The sequence below is a fragment of the Telmatherina bonti genome (assembly GCF_933228915.1).
Source record: "Telmatherina bonti genome assembly, chromosome: 13".
Classification (NCBI taxonomy): domain Eukaryota; kingdom Metazoa; phylum Chordata; class Actinopteri; order Atheriniformes; family Telmatherinidae; genus Telmatherina; species Telmatherina bonti.
In genome coordinates, this window is record NC_136611.1 from 26,727,470 (window position 1) to 26,753,410 (window position 25,941).

General features: G+C 39.5%; 1 protein-coding gene across 1 annotated transcript; it reads right to left on the reverse strand.

Annotated features, from left to right (window-relative positions):
- Positions 1 to 153: 153 nt before the first annotated feature.
- LOC306764328 (transmembrane protein 132D) lies at positions 154 to 25,718 on the reverse strand (the record flags this gene model as incomplete). Its single annotated transcript, XM_079251457.1, has 9 exons — positions 154 to 1,497; positions 1,583 to 1,774; positions 2,888 to 3,152; positions 3,419 to 3,624; positions 6,158 to 6,301; positions 9,381 to 9,573; positions 13,751 to 13,888; positions 19,824 to 20,700; positions 25,646 to 25,718. 9 exons carry the CDS (start codon positions 25,716 to 25,718, stop codon positions 154 to 156), a joined length of 3,432 nt encoding a protein of 1,143 aa, XP_079107583.1.
- Positions 25,719 to 25,941: the final 223 nt, after the last annotated feature.

Consider the following 25,941-nt stretch of genomic DNA (forward strand, 5'->3'; position numbering starts at 1 on the left):
CAATATACAGTACATATACATGTAAAAGGCCTTAGTAGGCAATGACATGTGGACAAGGGGTCTGTTACAAAAAAAATCACATATTCTTGACAAAGGCATTGAGGTGATCAAAGCCACATCCCCTGTACACGTGAGGTCTGATCAGGTTCTCTGTTATAACTGGTCCCCAGGCTCTGTGATGGGCACTTGAGGTTCCTCCACACAACTGTCCTGTTTCCCAACCCAGTGGATACCGTGACCGTTCTCACTGGATGGAAGGTGTGGTGAATGCTGGCGTTCCAGTGTGGAGAATGTAGTGAACTGGACTCTCTTTCTCTTGCTGGTGGGCGAGTGAATGGAGTCGCTATGCATGGGTTTGTTCCTGTGTGAGCCTGTGCAGCTCAGGGGAGAGTCTGTCGCAGAGGCCAGGCAACTGGGTCTCCTGGAAAGAGTGGCAGTTTTATCAGGTCCAATGTCTATTACAGTAGTTGTGGTCTGTGAGTCTTGCTGGACCGGGCTGCCTGGAACAGTCATCACCAACTCAGCATCAGTGCCGAGCCATACCCAGTCATGCCTGTGCCCTGTGGGCTCCTGGCAATGAGAAGGTGGCTTCTTGTGTCTGAATTTAATGACGTATGAGATGCAGTTTACTAGAAACACTAGGATAGCCAGGCAGAAGACGCCCAACAGGGCGTACATGCCAATCTCTAAGTCTGTGAGAGGCCTGTTAGCCAGTCCTTCTTCGCCACCAATTTCTACTTCTGTTGTATCCTGCTCTGGCATCTGCACCTTTGTGGGGAAGTTGTTGAAGTTTACCAGATTTCCAGGAGCTTTCACGGTGGTAGTAAAGCCAACGCTGCTCATGTCCTCAACTGTCATGTTATCCGAACCATCTGCTTTGCTGCTGTCATATCCTTTGCTGCTGTCTTTGGGGCTCATTAAGCTGGCATTCACCACACTGGTAGGACTGCCAGCATTTCCTGAACTACCAGTCTTGCTCACTCCTCCAAGGCTCCCACTTGTTATGAAGGGTCTTTCTGTGGATTTAATGGTTGTTGTGATCTTCTGAACTGCACTCTCCTCTTTATTGGAAGTTGATATGCGTGATGGAGGATCCTGAGATGGCTTTTTCTGTTTCCTGTCACTGTCCACTTCTACCCCATCGTCCCCATAGTCACTGCTATTGTCCTTGTTGCCAATTGTGCTTCTGTCGAGACTGCGAGCATTGCTACCCGGTCGCCGAGTGTTCACCTGAAACTTGACTTTAAGGCTGCCATTCCCCACAGCCACTACACTTTTGCGTTTAGACTTCTGGCAGGCCTCACAGATGGACATCTCTACTCTAACCAGGACTCCTTCACCCTCTCCTTCTGCCACCACAACTGGAGGGTTACCTTGCACTGACACCACACCCTGATCTAGAGATGTTGTTGTCAGACGGTAGAAGGCTGGATCATAGATGTCAAGAGGTGTCTGGTTGCCGTCACTGAACTGTATCCAGGCACTGACCAAAGCTTCCTAAGAGCAGAAAAAAGCATGAATTGTAATCTTACTTTCGATTTAAACTTTCTCTCAGAGACATTTAAAAGGATGAAACTTTTACCTGTTTGGGGGTCTGTAGGATCTCTTGGGTGGTAGTGGTTGCCAAGATGGCTCTGTTACTTCCTGGACTACGTTGCAAGGTCATCGAGAGGCCAGTAACCACCTGGACCCCCAACTCTGTGATGCTCACTTTGTCATCCACAACTTTTACAGTGGTTTTAGCTATGATGGCATCAGACAGTGGTGAGAACACCTGGCAAAGGTAATGTGCAGGTAACGTTAATGAAAAAAGTGACCATGAAAAGAAGAATACTCTCTTTTTCTTCAAAGTTTAATGTAGCAGGATAGAGTCATAATAATCTGGCCCTTAGAACAAGATAAATGTAACAATACACATTTTGGTCATTTGTTACAACTAATCAAAGATTCTGAGGCAGTGTGAAGGGAAAACAAAAACACACAGATTGTTTCGCTAGAACAAAGAGGGAAAGTAATTATTAGGAGCTGATATTTGTAGGAAGAAAGATTCTTCACAAGTGGAAAAAATTCTGCCAATTTTCCCAGGAATAGACATCCAAACAACTTCACATCAAGTTCAGGTTCTGCAAAGCACTGATGAAATGTAACTCAACCAAGCTATGTCTCAGAATGTCCAAAGTTAGCATGCTAAATGTTAAAAGTTCATGACAGTACAACTAAATAAGAGGCTTTACAAGTATTGCTAGTTTTGAAGGGTTGTTTTAAACATGGCTTCTATTTGCAAAGTTGCATCTAAACCAAACATAAGACCTCTGGATCAATGTTCTTTGTACAGATGAGACCAAAATGAAAATATCTGCCACAATGCACTGCAACACAGTTGATGAAATACAATCAGACCACGTTAGCTTAAACACCTCAGACTAACTGTGAGGGCTGTGGTGATGGACTGATGATTCAGGCTTGCTTTGCAGCTACAGGACCTGGACACCTTGCAGTCTTTGAGTGGACCATGAAGTCCTCTGTATATCAAAGTATTCTGGACTTATCAGCTATTTAGCTGATATTTAAAGCTTGAGTTAAATTGGATCATCCAAAAGGACAATTATCCCAAGCACAGCAACCAATCTAAAACAGAATCTCCAAAGTCCACACTTCAGCATGATTGAAATGCTAAGATAAGGGAGTTAAGCAGAAACAAATGTCCAGACACCTAAATTAATGTAAGCAATATGTAAAGGACAGTAACTACGGGATGAACCCAGTATTTCACATACAAGCTCTACATTTGGGCTTTTTTTAGATAATGACTGACATTTTCTAACCTCTTCACAAATATAAATATGCTAAATATGAAGTTAATATAAGGATTATTGCAGTTTCTTACCTGAACAGTTGTAGTCCCAAGGTCTCTGCCCGACAGCACCCTCCCTTCCTGTAGCCTTGCAACTTGAGGGTCTTCTACCTTCATAAAGTATCGAACCAACCTTGTGACATCCACCTGCCAATCAGAGCCCAGAAAATAGGCTGTAGGATCTCGTGGATCCTCCTGCTCCGCCACAAAATGGGTTAGCACTCGCACAAGGGCATGCTGGAGCTGCAGCATGCAGCCTTTCCCCTTCCTCTCCGCCTCATCATTGTTCCAAACAGATCTGGGATGTAAGAAAAAAAAAAAAAAAAAACACATGCAGGTCACACTTTTCAAACAGAAAATGTCGCAGTTCATCTCTTAACCCTGTGTCTCTACTTGTCTTGATCACTCTGGGATGCTGCAGAACATTAAATTATAAAATAAACCCTTTAAATCCTTGGAGAGATATATCAATAAGTACAAATTAAATAACATTCATAGAATTTACACCTGGAAAGCAAATGAAGAGACTTTTATGTTTCTGTAAGGCAAACAAACGTCTCCTACCTTTTTGAGGTCTGGATGGGTACCCTCCAGCTTTTAATCTGGCTGAGCTCTGAGTCCGATAACTCAATCTGCAGAGGTAGCAGCGGCATCCACACGTTGAGTTCGAGCTGAGCACTCAGGTAGCTGTAGGTAAAGTTTACTATCATCTTCACCTTGCCTTTGGTCTCCTTGCCGTTCACAAACACATAGTCACACCTGTCTGACACCTGCATAGAGGAGGTGATAGAAAAAGGAGTCGCTCCATGAAAACCCAAATGTGCTGCCATCATCAGTTTGCATATGTGTGTAAACAAGCTATATGAAACTCAGAATGAAAATATTGTCCGTGGAGGAGATATTAGTCATCGAAGCAATGACAAAAAAATAATCAAATATTCTCATAAAAGTCCATTTTAACAAAGTTTTGCGCGACATGTTGCCACAGTAATGTCAGCCTGCTGTAATAAACTACTGTGATGATCACCAGTTCAAAGCGATAGTAAGAGACAGCATTGCAGTTTTATGTTAATCCAAATGTCATGCAGTGCAGCGCTGACATTTGTCCTTCACAGCCGACTGCATTCATTACAACTTCATTTCAGAGGTGACCTTTGCAAGTTTGCACAACTACTCGAAGATCTCTCGGATCATTTTGAGATGTGTGTCAGGAGGTTTTCTTCGGTTATATCAACAGCCTCTGCTGCTTTACACAAATTGAATATTTAAGACAACGTTGCAGTTCAATCACACGCTGGTGGAGAGTTCAGGGAAAAGCGTGACTTTGGCAGATAGCCTCAGGAGGAATTTGGGTGAACTTAACAAGTGCAATGAGCGTGTGCTGTCAGAGACATGCTGTTTTTGAATATTTTCTTTTTCGTGAGTGTCATTCATCCTGCATTAATGATTTTCTTTAAACCTAAGGTTTGGACCATATGACCTCATTGCAGTGCATCATCCTAAATGATGACATCCAATGAGCCCTAATTATTTTACATTAATTTTACATTTCGTGAGTGTCAGTCACCCTGCATTAATGATGTTCTTTAAACCTAAGGTTTGGACCATATGACCTCATTGCAGTGCATCATCCTAAATGATGACATCCAATGAGCCTTAATTATTTTACATTAATTTTACAATCAAACTACAGTTTTGAAATAGGCGCCATGACAGCACCTGAACAGTTGTCCCAGAACATTTGTAGTAAAAATTAAATATTACATAAGGTTTATTTTTAGAGCTGTTGTCTCACATTTTTAACTGAAAAAGCGCTTCCAAGAGTTGGAGCCTGAGCCATGTTCAGATAATAAACCAAAGCGGTAGTTTTTATAGGGAAAGCTTTTCCAAATGCGCTTCCCGCCCACTCATTCCAGCCACAATCTCATCTGTGTCCAAGAATATCCCACAGTGTTTTTAGTGTGGAAAAAAAGAAGGGAGATTTTCTATAAAATAGGATCTGAATTTCATCACTGGGTGAAGTATTAGAGACTAGCAAAAATTAAAGCATCTGCCTTCCTGCACTGACTCAACCACGTCTCGTTGCCGTGTGCAACCGAAACAAGTTAGAATTAAGTCCATTTAATGAATTCACCAGTTATAAGGAAGCAAATTAGGCTCATGTTGCATAAACATATAGCTAAAGCTAGATCAGAATGTATTAGTTTTCCTTTTCAAAGGTTAAAAACTGCAAACCAACTAAAGACTCATCTTTTAATGACACGTCCAAGTGAAGAGTGTGTACGCATATTTTAAGTCTCATTCCTGCACTTTTCAAAATCCTTGCCACAGATTACACTTAGTATGGCTTTTATTTGATCACATGTCTCTTCTAGATAAATCTTTCCCCATTTATCACTTACAGATTTGATGCCCCTTAGGCACAGCCGAAGAGAAAAAGATATCGGAGTCAAGCTGTTACACTAAGAAGATTAAAGAGAATATTTGTGACTGAAGCTGCTAGCTGGTCATCAATGAGTGCTACTGAGAGTAAGCTCAGAATAAATGCAAAGAAAGGTACACTACATTGTTAAAAAGAATGATTAAATTCACTTTCACCCTCTTCGTATTCTCATTCAATCCTGTTTTTCCTAACACTGCCTGAGATCAATCTGCACCTGGTCATATTTAACAGATTGAAAATGTACAATAGCCAGGAGTCCTCTTTTTAAATCTCTTTTTACCCCGGGGTTAAGATCACACCCTTTGACCTGAAGGTCCCTGAAGCCCGGTTTTCAATTTTCATCTGTAAACAAAGCGTAATTCTGGCAGCCAGCCTCGCTTAGCTTAGGGGGATAAAAGGGACTAGACACAAAACCAGAGCACGGTGTTGTACTCTGAGGTCATTCGTGATGAGCAGTTTAGCACACAAGCTGTTCATTGTTGGGGAGGTTGATAGACAGTGTTGTTGGGGTCGAGTAAACAGTTTGTTGTTGCATGTGGAAAAGACAGAGCACAGGTACCACTGGTCTAACTTATTTGTGTGCAGCAGCACTTCTTGTCAAACATTATTGTTACTGCATGTCCTTTAATATTCTTTCTTGATATAACACAGGAAGGACATGTAAAATACAACTTGGTGAAAAAAAAATCTAGCTTAAAATTTTCCTAAAGAAGTTCAAAAAAGAAAAATCCAATTTGAGTTATTTTCAACTTCTCTTGTCTTTTTTGGGGAGTATAAAAATTGAACTTTCTGAATGCAAAGAAACTAGAAAGAGACGGTGTTTGTGCAAGAATTTAAAGAGGAAAAAGAAGATATTGTACCTTAAGAACATCTTCATCAGTGGAGCTACAGTCTGTGTAGTCAGATACATCTGTGACAACTCCGTCTTCTTCCACCGCCACTGTCCTCACAGGCATCACTACCTTCTTTCCAGTCAGCACAGCTGTGTTCAGGATCTCCATATCCTGCAGAGAAATTGGGCAAAATGAGCTTCAATCACAGCACATAAATCCCTCCCAGTAATTCAAGATATGATCACAAATCAGAAAAAGTTGGGACAGACTGAAGCTTTCTTTCCTTACAGGCAGCATAAACCTAAACTATCTCACTTTTTTTTTTCTCGTCATCTTCATTTCATTTGTAATTATGCATCAGTTTTACATTTCATGACAGCAGCACATTTTAGAGAGGATGTGATTTCATGTTGTCTTTAAAATAAATGCATGGACAGTCCTGAAAAAAAGTAGTCTCGAAGACAGTATGTGCTGCTCTAAAATCTAAAGGTTTTCTGCATGAATGCTGCCATCATAGAAGTGTTAGTGAGCTCTGCTAATGACACAGATACAGCTTCATATCATCACACAGTCTGGCTTTTGAAATTGTGGCTGACAACAGTTTGAACGGCGCTTTTCATCTTTGGTTTGAAGCACAGCGCCCAATTTTTTTCCTAAACAATCGTGACTGTTTACACAGTGTGAGTCCAGAAAAGCTGATGACACCTCTGGACAAGGACATCAGATTTTTGCGCTGTAAAGCTTCAAATGACATTTGAAAATGTAACTCCGTACATACAAAGGTTGTCCCACAGTAATTCATTACTCTTATTGCTGTATCAGCTTTAATGCAATGTCATCTGCGACACTAGAGATCACGGTTAGGCCTGTGCTCTTGTCCCTGAGGGCTCATTTACACCGGCATTGTTTCGTCTATTTGAAAACTGGGGGTCTCAGCCGTTGTACTTATGTGACGTGGTCGAGGCGGTTTGGTCTGCTTGAAAAGTGCACACTGAAAGCAAACCTAACCAAATAAAGGTGAAAAAGTTTTGGATTTTGGACAAGAAATTCTTACAGATTCCTTAAATTGTTTAATAGTTTAATCATATAAAAAATATGATTGCAAAAATAAGTGAATGAATAAATCTGAAGCCGAGACTGTATGTGGAGAAACAAAGGTCAAATTAAATGTAATGATGAACTGATTTAGCCCTTTCATGCATAGTGGTGCTATTGTAGACACTATTGCACTATTACTACTGCATATTCATGAATGAAGATGGTATTTTTTGTAAATAAACCACTTCAGTGAATCAGAACAAATAAATATATGACATAATTGAACATACTGTATAAACACTGGGATAAATAGGAAAAGAAAATGAAAAAGCTATATTTTATAGAAGATTTACATAATAAAATTGTGATTATATATTATTTTATAAATATTTTATGGAATATATTGAAATCATAAATCACAATAAATTCTAAATAACACTAATAAACAAAAATAGTATCATTACATAGGTCTGTAGAGGTAAAATGCTGTAATTAAAAAAAAATGTTGCATTGCTTTTTATTAATTCATGTGTGAAAGGGTTCATTTGGTTTACAGTTAAAATTGAAATAATGCCTGTGGTTTCACTGCTGGGCAGTTCTTGCTGTTAGAGTAACGTGGGATATAAGAAGGACGGTTGGGGGCATAGATGATGATTCACCAAGCTAGCAGGCCTGGAGTGATAAAAAGGCCAATCCCCCCTTAGGAAGTCAGGTGTGAAGCAGAGTTAAGGCGAGGTGATGGTCAGGTCAACAACCCAGAGACAATCTTGGATTCCTCTACACAGGCATATCCCTCTTGAAGATGCTGTATCAGTTCAAACATGGCTTAAAACCATGGACATTGACTAATAATATACGCTGCATGCGCATTGCGCAGCCTGTTTTTTAATATTCAGTGTAGCGATAAACAGGGCAGCTGTGGATGGTAGAGTTGGCTGCTTACGGTTGCTTAGCAGTTTGATCTGTGGCTCTAATGCCTGCATGTCAAAAGTGTCCTTCAGCTATAGATACGTGGACCAGTGTCATGTTTTATAGGACGCTTACATTGGCCTGAGTGGTAGGTGCTTAAACAACTCACCCACTGAATACAGTTGTTACAGCTAATGAGTTTGTCTCTGTTTCAAGCTGATATCGATTTGTTGGCGTGCTTTGACAAGCTGAGCAGGGAAATAAAGTGGATAAATATGTTATCGTTCACAGAAACACTGTGTTGAATAGCGCTAAAACGATAGAATCCTGTATGAATAAATTAGTTTGAAAGCAGTGTAATGCAGAACAGTTCAGTTCATCAAATCATCTGTTAAATTTAGAGACACTCGGCCAGACATTGATTATGCAAAGAGGGCAAATAGACATGTGTCCACTGACTACAAAGAGGGTTTAAATGAAGCTGAAATAGCCTGACTTTTTTTTTTTTTTTTTTTCAGATATAAAGGAGAAAGGCTTTCGCATTATTTTGGAGTACTAGTTGAAGCTGATGTCCATTTGGATTTGATGTCCAACCAGAAAATCTCTTCATGTTTGGCCCTCAGCCTGAGGTCAGTTCAACATGAGAGATGAACCATGTCCAGTTTCCAAATCAGGACACTGTTCCATGCATGCGTTCAAGCGACCCATCACCGTAATGCTGGAGATGTATCTTATAGCGTGTAAAATATTCAAAGCCATACAGACAAAAAATATACAAAAACAACCTTTTCAATTCTTCAAGTTTCCTCTTTAGTGTGTAATTGTAAACATGTCATTTCTGTCATGTTTTAAGAGAGAGGCCAGTAGCCTAGATGACAACATTGATTCAGGGTTATTATGCAAAGGGCTGTAATGTTCAGTGTTTAGTTGAGGGGATTATATCATAGATTAATTACAGAGGCACTGTGGCATGAAAAAAGAGGCCCGCGGCACCAACATATTGTACGCCAGAACAGAGCAGAACAACACGGACGAGGAGCATCTGCTGTTGACAGTCAGCGACGCAAGGTCACACTCTACTCAAAATAGAATTCCCATCCAAAACAGTCCAAAGCACAGCCTTGTGTGTACACAAACCATGCAGGAATGGATCTGACTGAAGTGCCTAATAATAATTTCATGTGCCAGGGGTCAGAGGGTGCAGTCCAAGTGTTGGCAGTTATTAGCAATACCGCTGTTGGTAGCATCGATGCTGGTTTTCAGAATGATTATGTTTGACTTGGAAAAATGTTGTCTGACTCACCGTTACGAGAGGAGCCAAGCCAACAAAGTCTCTCTGAGTTGTATAAATCCTCATGGCCCCTTCGGTCTTCGCCACAGTTTTGGTTGCAGACGGCAGCTCCAGCTTCCATACGATCACTTGGCTGTCAAGAGGACTGCTCAGCTCCTCAACCTCAAAGTCCATCTGCAGTACCTCCAGCAAGCTGCTTTCAAGCCTGGATTGGAAGTAGAGAGCGGAGATAAGTATAAACATACAGTCTTCTCTTGTGTATAAAGTGATATTAACAAGGCTAAATGCTAAATGCTACGATAACTTTGCAATGTCATGTACTGTTTCGTACAAGCAGTTCTACAAAGGTTTGCAATTTGGCTAACTAGCAAGGAATTTTAAAAGCCCTTTCATTACAAGCAGCAGCAGAGAGGTAAATCGTTCCATTAATACGATTGTTTCCTCATAGTCTCCAATTGTCCTGAGTTTATTGGATATAAAATATTGACAGCTCAAGATATATCAGCAAGACCTTGTTTTGTGTGCGTAACAGTGATGTGTGTTTCATGACGAGCTTTTAGAACAGAGCATTATCTGACATAATTCCTCCTCCTCCTGCCAAAAGAGCTCTGGCCAGTTAGCGTGCAGACAAATAACATGTGAGGGTGTCCTAGAGATGCCAGCAATAGATCCTTTCGGCTCTGTGATGTCATTTGAGACCTTCCAAAGCAGTTTTTTGGGGTGTACGGATGTCATGGTGAAGAAGGCTGCTACTCTAGGAGGGCTGCTGTGACACGACTGCAGAAATGTTTGCCTTGTGGGAAGGTAACACCCATGTGACTGACAAGAAAAGCAGTGTTACTTGCCGGTGGTTTTAATGTTGTGGCTCATCACAGTTTATTACTGAAGTAAGGATTCCATTTTTATTTAGTCTCAGATTCGGGTTTAATAATTATTTATTTTTGTTTATTTGTTGTGTCTGACTGAAGAAAGAGAAAGGAGAACAGAAGGCACCGAGGCAGGAATTTTAAGGGTATTCAGCTCAAAATCCAAAGTGATATGATTTTTTTCCCCACAGATAGAAGGTGAAAAGTTTTTGGGTGTGATGTGAGCAGCTGTGACAAGACACAGTCTGCTTCTTCTTTTTTTTTTTTTTTTTATCTTCAGAAAAGGCTCTGCATCTCCAGGCATTTTCAAAGGAATAAACCTAAATAAATAAAGCAAGCAGAAGTTTCCTTTCCAGTGTACCCTGACCTGGACAACCTGAAAGTGTTAAATGCGACTAGAGTAAAAGATGGTCTGACGGTGGCACCCTGCATGCATAACAAAAGCCGAAGCCTTTGTAATGGCCTATCGGCAGTGCCAGCTAGAACAGAGTGTCCTGTAGCCATGAATTCAATTTTCTCCCAAGTTTGCATTCAGGGTTATATTTGTTGTCACTGTATTGAACTACAGAGAAGATATATTGGTGCACCAAAACACAATAAGCATGCACATAACCACACGGACATTATCAGACTCGCTGCAGAGTGTACATGTTATAAATCAGTGTCAGTGTTGTGCCAACACACAGTAAGTCCTTTTTACTGCATGGAAAGGTGGCTGCATACCAGCCACCCTTCTGCACCAGATCAACAACAATATGGACCCGCAAATCATATTTATTAATCCGTCTTTAAGTTCCAACATCAACAATACAGCATGCAAAGGCTTTGTCTTATTAAGGGCAAGAAAGAGATTTAACGTAATTTAATCTTCGCAGCATATTGCTCAGGGACCTGATATTAAAAGATATGTCATCGCATTCTGGTCAAGTACTAAAACAAAGATACCCTTGAGTCACGTATGCATGCACAACACACCCCTCTTAAGTCTGCATTGACACAGATATCCCTATAACGGGTTGTTGTCATGCTACACCCTCTGTCATTCTTGCAAAAGCCTGCATGGGAGAGCTCAACAACACATCAGTATGTTTACGGCCTGTAGTCTGTCTGGGGGTATGCTTAGATCCATGCCAAGCCGCTTTAACAGAGGATAAAAAAAAAATTTAAAAAAACCTTAATAAGTTGATATAGCAAATAGTTTTTGAGCTCAAAAAAGCCAACAAGAAAAAGTTAAAGCAATCCCAAGAGGTGTGATAGTGGATGCTCCCTGCATGGCTCTGGTGAAATTTATCACATTTTAGAGAGGATTTGCCAGAATGGGGGTAAACAATATGTCAACCCACAAAGAAGTTGTTGTAAACAACATTATAATTCTCAGCAAATGGGGAAAACAATATATATTGAGGTCAAACCAGTTTAAAGCTGCTGGGAAGTTTTATTGTTATATGAGACCTCATATGACAGACTTGAACTTTTAGATGAAAAACAAATTAATTATAGATCTCTGTTCTGGAGATTAAAAGTATAATTTTATTTATACACAAAGAATTAACAGAGAAATGTTGTTTTTTTTCCCTTCTGTTTTGTTAAATTAGATTTAAAAAAAATTATTTTTACTTGTGGATATCAGTTACACCAAAATTAGGGTTAAAATTTACAAAAGTTACATTAAGAAGAATTTGTTTGGCTTTTTTCTGAAATTAGGATTTTACATCAAATGCACAACAAAACTGGCACGAAAGCCTGGTAGCGAGCTGAAACAGTAAGCTCACAGTTTGTCTGTGTGGCAGGATGTGAGTTCACATCTCCTAAATTGACATGAAACATCTCTACATGTAGGCTGTTCAACTCCGAGCCTTGAGGGCCACCGTCCTGCAGGTTTTACATGCATCCCTGCTTTAACCCACCTGAAACAAATGAATGGATCGGCGTGCAGAACCTGACAACAAGCTGTTTGATCCATTTAATGTAAATCAGGGGTGTTCGTCTGTTGCCCATGGGTAAAATGTCAGAATAGTAATATTAATAATTGTAATAATGATAATAATATTAACAATAATAATCAGTCAACTTATTTTATATTTGATATTAAAGTCTTAATATTAGCTGTGTCACACATTTATTTAAATCTTATACTCATTGCAATGTTGAAGCCAACTGTACTTGATTTTAAGGGGCTTGAAAAAAGATGCTGCTTCCCTTGTTGGTAAAATAATTTTGACCATATTCTCTGCATTAACCTGCCATCCCACCTGCCTATCACAAAAACAGAGCGGGTGACGACACTAAGGGATTTTTATAGTTTAATATGGTAATCTAGTCTGCTTGAGTTGTTGATCTATTTTTCTCTGAAAAAGTCATTTTTATGGGTTAAAGCAATTGTGATCTGTCTGTAGTCAGACTGTGTTGGGTACTGATAAATCCATCCCACTGTCCATGGTGCTGAATGCCTCAAACGCTCTGGCTTTAGATCTGTATTATCCTCTACTGTGTGTATTATAATCTTAATCTTCTACTTTATTGTCGCCTATATAATGCATAGAGTAGTATGACCTTTGTGAATAAAGTGAAAAGTACTGTAATAAAACTATAAGTGATCATAAAGCACTGCTGCCGGTGTTTGGCCCATTACTATATTCTTCCCCGTGATATCTGTGTGATCATTTAATAGCATCTGTCCTGATATTTAATGATGTTCGCCTTGCCAAAGTACATCAAATATTCTCATTGGAAACGTGAGTAAACGTGACATGACAGAGTAAATTAACCTGCAGTTGTTTTTATTATTATTATTATTATTATTATATTATTATTATTATTATTGTTATTATTATTATTATTATTATTATTATGAATATCCTTATAGAATTTATTTGTAAATGCATAAACAGCATTACAGAACTGAGAATTAGGCTGGGCATCTTTGTGTAAGTAGGAGCAGATGACTGCTGGCATACCATAGTCCAAATGGTAATAGATTGCAAGTTGCTCTTACCTGCACTGCATTGATACTGTTAAGCTAGCCTCTGAGACAGTTGGTCGCCCTGTTTAATGAGATTTGCTGCTTCTTGGAAGAACTTCAGAGCTGAGTTTGAGAATACTAAATATGTCTTGTAAATAATTTCAGGATTACATCTTACAGCTCAACACCGTCCTGCTGTCTTGCAGATTTGAAGTCTCATGCATATTAGGACAGCATAGCTAAGAACAGCTGGTAAATGTTTTCAAAATAATTACAGGATAAAGCAGAAGAGGCTATAAGAGAAGAGCAACACCCATTTACGGGGTTTACAAGAGCACCTCCAGCCAGCCTGAACTTAAAGCTGTCCTTCCAGGCCAGAGCACAGAGTGAAGTAAGCTGATGTCAGATTTTTTCAGTACAGATGGTTTGTCGTCTGTCCCTTGAGTTCAAACATTGTTTTCTTTACAGTACACAAAATACAACAGAGCGTATTGTCCAGTAGCATCTAGAGACGGACTGGAAAAGAGAGTTATATGAAGATTTAATAGACTTACCGTTTTCCAGGAATGGGAGCCTTTCTCTGACAAATAACAGCGATGGCTCCATCTGCACCCATATCCAGAGTGATGTCCCACAGTAAAGAGTTACTGGGTGTCGCTGTTCGAAAGGTCACACCTTTCCTTACTGATGTTCTGTGAAAAAGTCAAAAATAAAAAGGTCAAGAACGTAAAACGTCTGCATATAAATAAATGTCTATGCATGTTCTATTTTGCCTCTGAGATGCTTATTCTAATGCACATTGTACACAACATTGTACACAGTTTATCTGTGTTATAATCTATTGGACTGAACGAACAAATTATACTATAATAATTGCTACTTTTTTAACCTGTTGATTAAATTGTGTTATTTTGTCTGAAATAAAGAAATATCTATCTATCTATCTATCTATCTATCTATCTATTTATCTGAATGAACAAGTAAAGACAAAAGTTGGCAAAACTGTGAAAGAAGCTGTTGATAATGAGTGATATGCAACCCCTCCGTACCCCACCCCTGAACCGCTATCTCGACCTTTCATTCGATTGAGGGAGCAAAGAAAGCTCAATCTTCTATTCATCATGAGCGCTTTTGATTTAAAATGTACTGATGGATTAATAGTTTTTTTGTTCTCTAATTTGTAAATGGTGTACGTTACGCAGCTGAACAGATCTGCTCAGTGGATTTTCCTCAGCATAAGCAGCTTTCACTTATAGGCCAAACGTTAATGAGATACTCTTTGGGAAGAATTGAGTGGGTCAGGCAAGGCACGCAATTTGACAAAAGAAAAAAAAAAAAGAAAAAGAAAAAAAGCCACATCTGCAGCTCTGAGATCCTAAGTGTATTTGCTCATCATTTCTTTTCATAAAGCTCTTATGTGATTTGCCACAACTGCACAAGCATTTTGTCACAAATAGTTCCGAAAGAAATTCATGTTTAATTCTTTGGTTTTTCATATGCAAGCAAAGCTGTGTGGTTTATCTCTCAATCTTAAGATAAACACAAGTTTGAGCGCATTATGAGTCTCTGTGGAAGCGTAATCTATGGTAAGAGCCGCAGCAATCTGAGCACTTTCCTGCTTTTGGCTTTGATTTAAGCTTTTAACAGAAAATCTCAGCCACCGCTTGCACTGCATGCATTGTTCTCTACTGACATTGCACTATATATACATGTTGCACATATTTTGTTTGCATCTGCAAATAATGCAAACAAAATGTGGGCAAAATATGCATGTAATTTCAGTGGAATATCTTAAATGGCCACTGATTTCTACTTAGATGTTGCTTTGGAGCTTTACGGTCTCTTTTAACCTACTATCCTAACAGCAAGGGTGCAACACTGATTTGTTAGTTTCTAATGATCCTATTTTTAATAGTTAAATCTAAATTTTTTAAATCAAAGAGGGCAAGAGCTCAGACGTAAAGGTTTACAACGAACCAGCAAGACAAAAACCTTTGTCTTTAGGTTTAAACATGCGTTTTTATGACCCTGGAGATTGCTCTACATGCTCGCTGTAGAAGCTGATTACTTTGATTAATACAGATTTACAGGGGGGGCACACAGGGTTAAAAAGTAAAATCATCCAAAGTAGTGGCTTTCATTTACTGGCTTTTAAATCAAAAGTCCTTTTGCACATCGCCTTATGTCTACAGTTTTAATGTATGAGGACCCTAATGGAAAAAAAAATACGACTTTAATTTCTTACTCTCTTTCAATATTGCTACAGTTTCTGACTCTAAACTTACAAATGCAACTCACTTGTTACATCACCTTCAAGTCTAAGCAGCAAATAAAGCAGAAGGATGGCATTACTGTAGCCGAGGCGCTGTGTTCTGTCTTTCAGTTTCGTAATTGCAACTAGCTTCTCTGTGCATTATAGTGACTGACGGAAAAGAACAGAAAGGGGTAATTGTTATCAGTCAAAGGGTTCCCAGGAGGCAGAAGAAGCAACAACAGAAGGGGAAATTCACAGTCTGGTTTAAATGAGCAGAGAGGAATACATGTGGTTTAGATATAAGGGGCTGCACACTTCTGATCTGGATTAGATTGAGCGAATAATGAGATGGAAGGCGGCTGCACCCTGTTACCCATGTTAACGGTAATACAGAGCCGACACAGTCTCCTATTACAACCAGCTCTTAACAAAAGTGATCTGTGGGTAGTTTTTAATAAATAAATAAGTAATTAAATAAAACAAAGACAGTGCCTGCGTTTTGTTGTATCCTGCTCCCAGACTTCATGCCACACTTAACTAACATCTGCTTGTGGTGCTTTATACTTAGCTGAAAGACATCCTCAGGAAAAAAAACACCATTCACATGCAATTCAACTTAACACATGCAATATTCATAGAAAAAGACAAATGTAATATGATATTTTTATTCTTCAGTATCTCTGTGTCTACCTCAGCTTTACTCCACCCAACGTTGCTTTTCCTTTTTATTTTAGGGATGAAATAGTAATCAACAAAGAATTGAGAATCCTAATTCCTCTGTAATTGTGCAGTTTGGGGGAAATATTTCATCAACTATAATCAGCGATGTAAGGAGGACGGCATGTTCGCTGTATTAATGGGATAACTTAGAAAGACTGTTAATCTAATAACAGCTAAAACAGCATTCGCTGCCATGATGAAACACCTCAATGTATTGAGCTGAGCGGAGCGCAGTTTTACTAATGAAAAGTGGCAGAAAACTTATCCAATGTCCCCTTTTTCTGTGTTAAAAAAAAAAAAATATCCCTTGCAACTCAAAGAGGTGTTTTTCTTCTCAGTGGTTGGGAACAGAAAGCAGTCTCCATGGCTTTAGTTAGCAGGCCCTGAGGAGGCAGCAGGCAGGGGGAGGTACCAGGGCAGAGAAGATGGATAGCTACGGAGACCGAAGCTGGCAGTGCATGTGAAAAGCAGCTCTCAGGTGCTGCACCTGCCATTTATCTCACTTCTCATCAGGCAAGGCATGAGTGGCACTATTGTTTCACCTTTTATACTCTTCATTCATTCATGTACAAATGTAAAAAACGCTAATGTACGCACCATAGAGAACTTATTCACATAAGCAATGAAAATTACCCTCAAAGCAGACCATGGCCTCTGCTGTGCATCAGCTTCCTTGATTTATTTGCAATATGCACGATTTACATGGACTCGTCGCAGAGACAAAGTCAACAAAAACAGTTAAACAACTTTGGAGAATTCATTCATAAACCAAAAGATTGTGTGTAATCCCAGGCCGAGCAGACAGACTGTCACCTTCACATGACCACGATACCCGCTTCTCTGTGTGTTTCATCACCACTGCTGCTACGGAGAACTTCGTATAGGATCTGCAATTACTTCCATGTAATAACGTATAGCTCCAATCTGTACCTGTGTGACACTGCGGGGCCACAGTACCAAAAGTGAACCCCTGTGCAATCAGAAACAGATGCAACCATTAATTATGCAGGCAAATGTCTACCATTTAGCCAGTCTAGTGGCCAGCCATCAGAAACGTGCTTATTGTACTTATGGAGCAGTTTGGGGAGTTGGGGACACCTTCATGCCAACACTCCTCCAGATGGTGGGCACAACAGAAATCTAAATGGATGTAAAGCCCTATTTGTTGCACAGATGAATGATAACACTCCATGGTGGAAAAGCTCTCCGAAACAGTGTCATTTAGATACAGAAGCTACATTAGAACAAGACAAACATCTGTCCCTGATCACTAACCCTTTATTACATTTAATGAAAGCAAAAAGAAAAGTGTAAGCTTGTGTATGAGCTTCCACCCAACGTCCTGTAAAAAGGAATAACCTTCTTGCAGACACTTAGATGACAGCAAAACTTTATCAATGACCTCCATCAAAGCTTCACATCAAAGAATGGGTTTATTTTGCTACAGCAGACAAGTATGGCTTGACTTTTTCTCAATCATCCTCAAATGTGTATATCCCTTGACTCCAGCTGTAGACATCAATAACAGGTTTTTCATGCTGATGAGAGAATATTAAGCAAAGCTTAATGGGACATTCAGACAGTGATAAAGCGCCCAGACAGCTGTTGAAGTCTGGATGTGTAGTGCTTGTTAATGTGCACATATCTGGGTGAGGGCAGGGACATGTTACTGACTGTAACTGAAAGGAACGAATGCAGATGGATTTACACTACAGACATAACATGTTTGATTGCTGGAAAAGTTCTTATCAATATTGCTAATTTTCCAAGTGTAGTAGCAGCTATGAGGACAAAGAAATAAAATAAACTTTGAGGGTTGATATGAGTAAGAAAAGAGAGAGGAAGCCAGGTAGCAGGAATTCATATCGTTGTGGGTGACCAGGTAAATGACTTAAAGCAGACATGATTAAAAGTGACAGGATGAAGAGGGGAAATCAGGTTTTCATTAATGGCTTCATTGCTCCAGCAAAAATGAACTGACAGAAGGAAAAGGAAAACAGAAAAGGAATAGCAATACTTGGCGTCTCCTTTTTAAACACACAAATGTGAAGTTACTGATCTACAGCAGGTCGTAATGATTTTCCCAACACGCCAACAAACTACAGCTACAACATGTAGGGAAAAAGCTCCTTTAGTTCCACTTTTCTTAGTTTCATCTTTGGTGCGCCAGTTCCTGAGAGAAATGTTGTCGAGTCCATCCATACACAGTTTTCTGTTCAATCAATATTTACCTTTTCCAGTATTCGTGATTGAACTCAAAAAGAGAATTAATAAACCATGACTGTGTCACCTCCACCGGAGCATGTATGAGCAAGTCAAAGTGTAAGAAGAACAGAAAGGATTTCTTTTCAGGAAGTATTGATTGCATATTGCAGTGTTTTCAATATATGAGGACAGACAGGAACTGTTGCTCAGGAACTAATTCCCTTTTGAACAGCAGGCTTTAAGAACTTTCTGGTCTGGCCAGGTTTTAAATCAGGACACCATCTTGGACATCACTCAGAGGCACTGACAGATTTATGACGTGCTCAAACAAACCAAATTAATAACTGAGTCTCGTTTGGGGAAAGCGCATCTCATGCGTCCTGACAGATCATTATTCTCCTGCTTGGAGCAAAACAGATAGTGTCTTGAATAATAACCAAATGAAAAAAAGAATCTGTTTGTAATCAGGTTAATGTAAATCTCGGCTTGTCTGCCATGACAGCTAACCTTGACAAATCTAGCTTTACTGCAATGTGGTTCTATTTGTTCTTTGCCTGGATGACACCAACATAAAAAAGGTGCGGATGACCATAAATACATGAGCGTAATGCTGGAAGCAAGTGAGAATCATTTCTATTCATTCCAGTTTTGAGGTGCTCGTCTCATATGCTCTTTTATTATGATAAAAGACCACTTATGTTATTTTCTTTCTTTTCATCTTTTGCATTAAATCAATTATTTCCCTGTAGAAAATAATATGACAGGTTGTGGAGGTAATAGTTCATGGCAGACACATTTCACATCTTTAAAAAAAAACAAAAAACTTTCCCTTCATTACAAAGGTCACAAAGACCTCCGGAGGAGTAACTGTGCTGAAGATGGTACTACAAAAATGCTGTTACTTTCATCAAATGCGAACATTTGGCATCACAGAACGAGAACAGAGACTCAAATTGTCTTGATCCGTGTCGCTAATTCCCCGAGATCGTCATATATTCAACAGCAGTGCACCGATATGGCACAGACGCTGAGCGCATCTTTTAAGAATAATGATTCACACATGAATTTATTTAATCCATGTCAAACTTGATGAAGATAGCTCTTGAAACAGCCCTTAATGTCATCAAGCTGCACTCAGGGAAATAATCTCTCCATTTCTCATAAAGATCACTATGATATTTTCAGAGAAATGCCATAATCCATATGGCTATATCCTACTGCCCTCAATATGGCCGTAATTTTCATGTTGTTGGAGTTTAGCCAGAACCAGGGGAAAATAACTAATACAGCCAGTGAGACAGTTCACTGTTTTGACTTCTTGATGACTAGTCACATTTCAATCAAATTAGTGAGTGATGGTATTTCTCTTAAGACACTGGCTCCGTCCAGTCCCTCACATCATTTCTGACTATTAGAAGCCTCTGAAGCAATGACAAACACAGCTGTACCTGAGAGTGAAGTTAGTCAGCTGGGCGGAGCTGGCCATGAGGATGTAGAAAGTGGCGATGTCCGTCTTTTTCAGAGGTTTGGAGGATGTGCGTATGACAATGGCATTGCCCAGCTTCAGTCGAGAAAGCGTGGCCATTCCCTTAGGAACCTGCAGAAGACGCACGTTTCCGATCCTCTGCATGGGGGTGACGGGAACATACTCGGTTTGCTGCGGTGAGCCACTCCAGCGATTTCCGTCCAAAGAATTACACTTTCCATTGACTCTGGGTTGAGCCTGGTAGTAGAGTTCCACAGGGTTCCCAGCAGATGGATCCTGCCTCTCCCTGCTTGTGCCCTCTGACCCTGGAGCAAACCAGTCAAGCGCAGGGACCAACTCAGCCATGCAGGTTCCCCGTTCCCATCCAAAGGCACAGGAACCCCTCACTTCCTGGGTTTGCCAAAAAGCATACACTGTCACACACGGCAGTTCATCCACAGCTCCCACCTCCCTGTTCCAATCCCTCCCCGCAACATAGAAGAGAACCCGCACTATAGGCTTGGAGGAGAAAACCCGAGGCGTCAGTATGAAGGCCTGGATTTTCCAGTTGAATGTAAAGACCTCTGGGTTATTAAAAAGCTGCACAGACTGGACCAGATCCAAAGTCACAGCCTTCTCTGTGGACATAGAGCCATAGCTGGCGTTGACAATTGGCTGTCTGCTGGCTCTTAAAATAACAAAGGGCTGTGTGTTAATCTGCATGCTGGAGTTCCTCATAAAGTCCTGCCCAGCCTCCTTAAGGAAGAGGTAGTCAGTGTCCCACACCTCATAGTTGACTGGCAAGAAGACAGGGAAAGGCACTGGACTCTTGCTGTCTGTTACTTCTTTACTGCTCAAATCTGTAAGACAGAAACGTAAAAAAAAAAAAAAAAAAAAAAAAAAAAAAAAAAAGGTCAAAGGAAGCTGAAGAATTTATTCATTTTGAGAATAAACTGTAGGTACTACAGCATGGAGGTCTACTAAGTCCATCTGATCAGCTGAGTAGGGCATCAAAGAATTAAATCGGCTTCTGAGCTTAACCTTAAGCCATAAGCTTGCCCTTTACCATAGTATGACAAGCATTATAAACTGGTAAAACTTTGACGTATCGTACTTTAAACATCAATAATGTAATGGAACTTCTCATGTGCACCTCGTGTGATCACTAATGAAACAATGATGCTGAAGCAAAATGGTCATTCTTGGTTTAAGGCAGAGTGACCTGGATGACCAAATACTGACTTGCCTGTGACTTCTACTTATTACATTATTGTGAAATAAACTAAAACTTAAGCATAAGGAAAGGTTTAGGACTGGTTTTGAAAACATATTGTGAAATATAACAAAACTTAAGCTTAGTTGCTGGTTTAACTAGGCAGATTTAATAAATCTGCCTAGTGATGAGATAGATTTTCTGAAGGCAACTTTGTAGTCAGAAATTATTACAGCGTTATTACAGAACAGAAAGAAGCTAAGGTCTCTTTAGGCTGACTTTAGGTTGTCGAGCCCGTGGACATGCTTTGTAGGACCCACTGACTTATGAGTCAAAGCATAAATAGGTTTTTGTGTCTGCTGCAGTGATTACAGTCGGAAAATATTGTCAAATAGCAACAAATGTGAAAGGCTGACTAATTCTCATCTGTCTGGTTCAGCCAGGAGCAGCTTAAACAAATGCAGAGATTACATAAATTACTCTGCAATTAGCAGGACATCCTTTTGTCCAACAGTTGATTTACTGCTTTATTTCACGGCATCAAAAAGAAATCTTGAGTAAAAACCATCTACAGTATAACTAAGCCCACTTTCTCATTAAAATAAATTAAAGAAATAAGCCACTGACTAATCAAAGTTAACTAAATAATACTTCATATGTTGACATTGCATCTTTTAAAGTTTACTTTTTTTAATTCATTTTTTGTTTGTTTTGTTGCCTTTTATGTTAATATTTTTGTTTCAGCTGCCACTTTTTCACCGTTCATGCTTTTTCCCAGCAGAGGATGAGATGTAAAATCTGAAACACTCAGCACAAGATTGAAATGTGCATCAGAAAATTGGATTCAAATGGCTTTAAAGATCATCAGCAGGCAGATCTTTTGTTATAAAAGAGGACCGCTGTATGAAAGGAAACACCTGAATGCTGGATTTTTTTTTTTTTTTTTTTTTTAAATGAAAAAATTTAATTAAAAGAAATTAATTGTGCTCCAAAAACATTCTGTTATTCAGTCAATGAAGTGTATTTATTAACCAGTTATTCTGTCATATTTGTACTTTGTATTTAAGGATTACATAGTCTTAAAAGCTTTATAGGTGAACTTTTAGATGAGCTTTTCATAGAAATAAATCACCAGAACAAATATTCTCTGATCTGCTTACAAAGCTTACAAGTGAGTGCCTCATTTGGCAGTGAACACAAGGCACAGGTCATTATATGCCCTCATTAAAGGACGTTTGATAGAATTAAGCATTTTAGGACTGCTGACTTGAATGTAAAGTGTTAAGGAAGCAACTTCCTTTGAGGAAGTTAAGGACAAAACACATGCAGATGTTTATTCTAAATAATTTCAATCGAATCTTTAAATACAATGGATGGCTGAATAGTTATCTATTTTAAGAGCAAATCAGATTTTGATAAAAAATTTAGTAAAATAAAGTTTTTCTTTTAAGCAACTTATGAAATGACAGAAGACGCCGTAGAGCGTTCCTTGTTCCTGAATTGCTAATTGTTCATCATCCAGTTAGGAAAAGTTGTCATATTTGAAGAGTGCCTCACTCAATCATATTCTTCTCTGTCTTTCGCCGTCAGTCATCAACCCCAGCAAAAAGCCTGTCACAGAGCAACATCACATCCATTTCCACCTCTCCCCTCAAAAAAGGAGGACGTCAGTCATGTCCACTGAGTGGGCGATGCTCTGCATGAGAGGAAGGCTGGAGCCAGGATCCACGCTGCCCTGGCTTATCCCTACCCGTAGCCACAGCGACAGATGTGCTGTGCTGTGTAATACCAGAGCTGGCAACAGCTCCTTTTGGAGTAAAAAGAAACTGGCTTAGTGTGTTCAAGAGGGGGGGAAACACCGCTGCTATAGTAACATGGCGCTGCACATGCAAGTTAATTCCTTCAAGGTTGTTTTTTTCCTGACTATCTATTTGTTAGCTTTTTTTTTTTTTTATTGGGGGGGAGGTGGGATTACTACTTACAAGTGGCAACATTACAATTGGCAGACGGCACAAAACCGGGAGGACAGCATTTAAGAGAAGCCCACTATGTATTAAGTTGCAGATTTATCAGGCGCTGTAAACAGATCAGCCCCTCTGATTTGCAAGTAATTTAAACATTTAGCAGGCAAACAATGTAAGCAAAACTTACATAATGGTGAAAGTCGTGCCCTCAGCTGATAAACATTAGCTTAAATCCACTACTCCAACTACTCCAGCCTCTCAAACCTCTCCGTCTGAGAATCGCAGCTTCCCCTCCTGCTTGGCTAGGTCAGTCAGCATCAGGGTTGAGATGCAGATGTTGCAAAAGCTTCCACAAACTCCTTCAAAACTGCTCTTACAGCAGGAATAATTTGTGTCTTGTTTCATTGCTTGAGTTAGTTCAGTTTTCTTTTTATGAAGAAATTAAACAAAGAATTCATTTATTGGCAGCATTTTCTTTTTTTTTGTTGACTGAATCTTTGTTCTTTCTTTCGTGTGTACAGATGAAAATGCAGCCTTTATGAGTCACCTTTTAGCTCTGTGTCAACCTCAAACTGCCTCTGACTGGTAACTGCAAATTAATGTTAAACAATGCTCTTCATCAGCAGTTTTAGTGAAAACATTGTTGTTTTGCCCTGCAGTATTTGTTGTAGCCGTGTTTTAAATGATCTGCATTGGCATAACAATTAACTGCTGCTGACTGTGTTTCTGACTTTATCTTTTTATCATTTATTATCAATCTATGTATTATTCTTTTGAGTGCCTGGGTATCCACTGTGAATTCTAATGACCACTAATGGTTTTTACCATATGTGCAACTCAGCTTCATGTTCCCAATAGCATCACAGAAGGCAATGGGTGTCTGAATTTTAATTAGTAATCTTGATATTAAAGGATTTTTTCTGCATCAGTTTTTCTTTCATTCTGCTGTTATTGGTTTTGATCAAAACTTGCTCTCATCTATAACAATGAGCTTAATTTTAATGATTAAAAAACATGCTGGCCCAGCAGTTATCCAGATGCTTCTCACACTAATGACACACCTGTGGGAGAGGACATTTTTAATCTAGTGTTAGGTTTGTGTGTTGATAATCTTTTGACCAGCTGCAGTTTCAGCTGCATCTTCTATTAAAAGGGAATTAGAGGTTCCTTATTAGATTCTGTCAATTCACCAGTGAGCGGATTCTTTATAGCTAGAATCTGTATTGATATTGTGTTTGGAACAGTAAGGAGTTGGAGGATCAACAGCAGCTCACAACAAAGGAAGGAAAAGCTGTTAGTGCACTCATCAATTTAGTAAAATCTTGCAGGAAGCTGAATTATACGAAGGATAAACTGTGTTCACTTTGGTTAAGATTTGTGTGGGACGTGTGCTCAAACTACAAGTTCTGAAATGCGATGTCTACATGGCATTTAGATAAAGTATTACAGACCTGATAAAAAGGGAAATCAAAACACATGGGATTGTAAAATGTGCTTTCACTTTAACCAAAAGCAACAACAGATAAAGATACAAACTTTGCACTGGTAAGTTTTATATTTTCAGGTCAAAAATCGCTTTGCTATTTTGGACATTAGTTGTTTTCTGAACCGATGTCATCACCATGTGTGTGGACAGTGGTCCTGGAGCGCAACTCATCTTTCAGCCAAAACTTCTTTTTAGCTTTAAATAAATAGATAAAATTCTTTTAAAATTGTGTCTTCTAGCCTTGCATGCCTGAAATGTTTTATAATGGACAAAGCTGAAGAGATTATGCAGTCTTGTTCAGAATGAATAAAACCTCTGAAGTACTGGGGAAAAGGATGGACAAGAAAAGAGAAGCGAGGCAGAGGAAAGACAGAGGCAGAGGGAGGCTTAGCCTTCCAGTATGTTGTACTTTGCTTTGAATTAAAGTCCTAAATTGCGTTTTGCATCAGTTTTGTCACAATTTCTTAACTTTTTTTTTTTAGCATCTTATGAGATGTCAACCCACATGCTTCCCTAGAAATCCCCATCTGAGAAGCAATTCTACCTTATAATTAATATCTATCATGTCTTTATTCCCCTCTCTGTTTTATTAAGCTGTCATGTGCATTTCCTGCTTGTTGTTTGTCTTGGTGTGTGTCAAAATTTCGTTTCAGGTTCCTAAAATGCGATCCAAGTGATGGGAAAAGTAAGAACATGCATTAAAACGTTGCCCAAGTTTTATTATAAACTGTCAAAGCCTTTTACTCCTAACAGAGTTCGTCCTAAATGTTTAATGTCCCCACTGCTGTGACACCCCTTTGCCGCAAGTAAGACATAATTATGCTCCTGTGAGGCACACCATGCTATGTAACTTTCATCCAAATGCAAATTTATGGTACAAATGAGGACATTTATCAATAATTTATAGTTTAAGAAAGGGTTTACTGTTTTGCTGAGACAAGGTTTCAAGATAGGAACAAATACACATTATGGAAACACAACACAACCTACCCACTCATTGTTTTCAATTGTTTTCTAAGACAGTACAGACAGCGTGAGTGCTTTAACGGGGAGCAGTCCAAAGAGGCTTTAGGGGACTTCACTGCGCTTTAGCGACTCATCTTGTACTAATTCTCTACCTATTTTACCCTCAGTTCGCTTACCTTGTGTGTCTACTGTTGTCATAGTTGCAAAGACGATCTGAAAGATCATCCAGCTCAGCCAGTGAAAGCTCATTTTGGCACGCGTCGCGGCTTGCTGTTCCAGGCAACTCCCCATCGTTCGCGTGGATGTTTCAGCAGAATATGGAACAGATCGTTTAATTCATTCCTACAGTTCGCACCTTCAACATAATCACACCTGTAGGAGTAGAAGTTGTAGTGTAGTCCGCCTTGCAGGTAACATGGACCGTGCATCCAGATCTGAAGATGGGAAGCTGCTTCGGCTGTGCGTAAAAGTT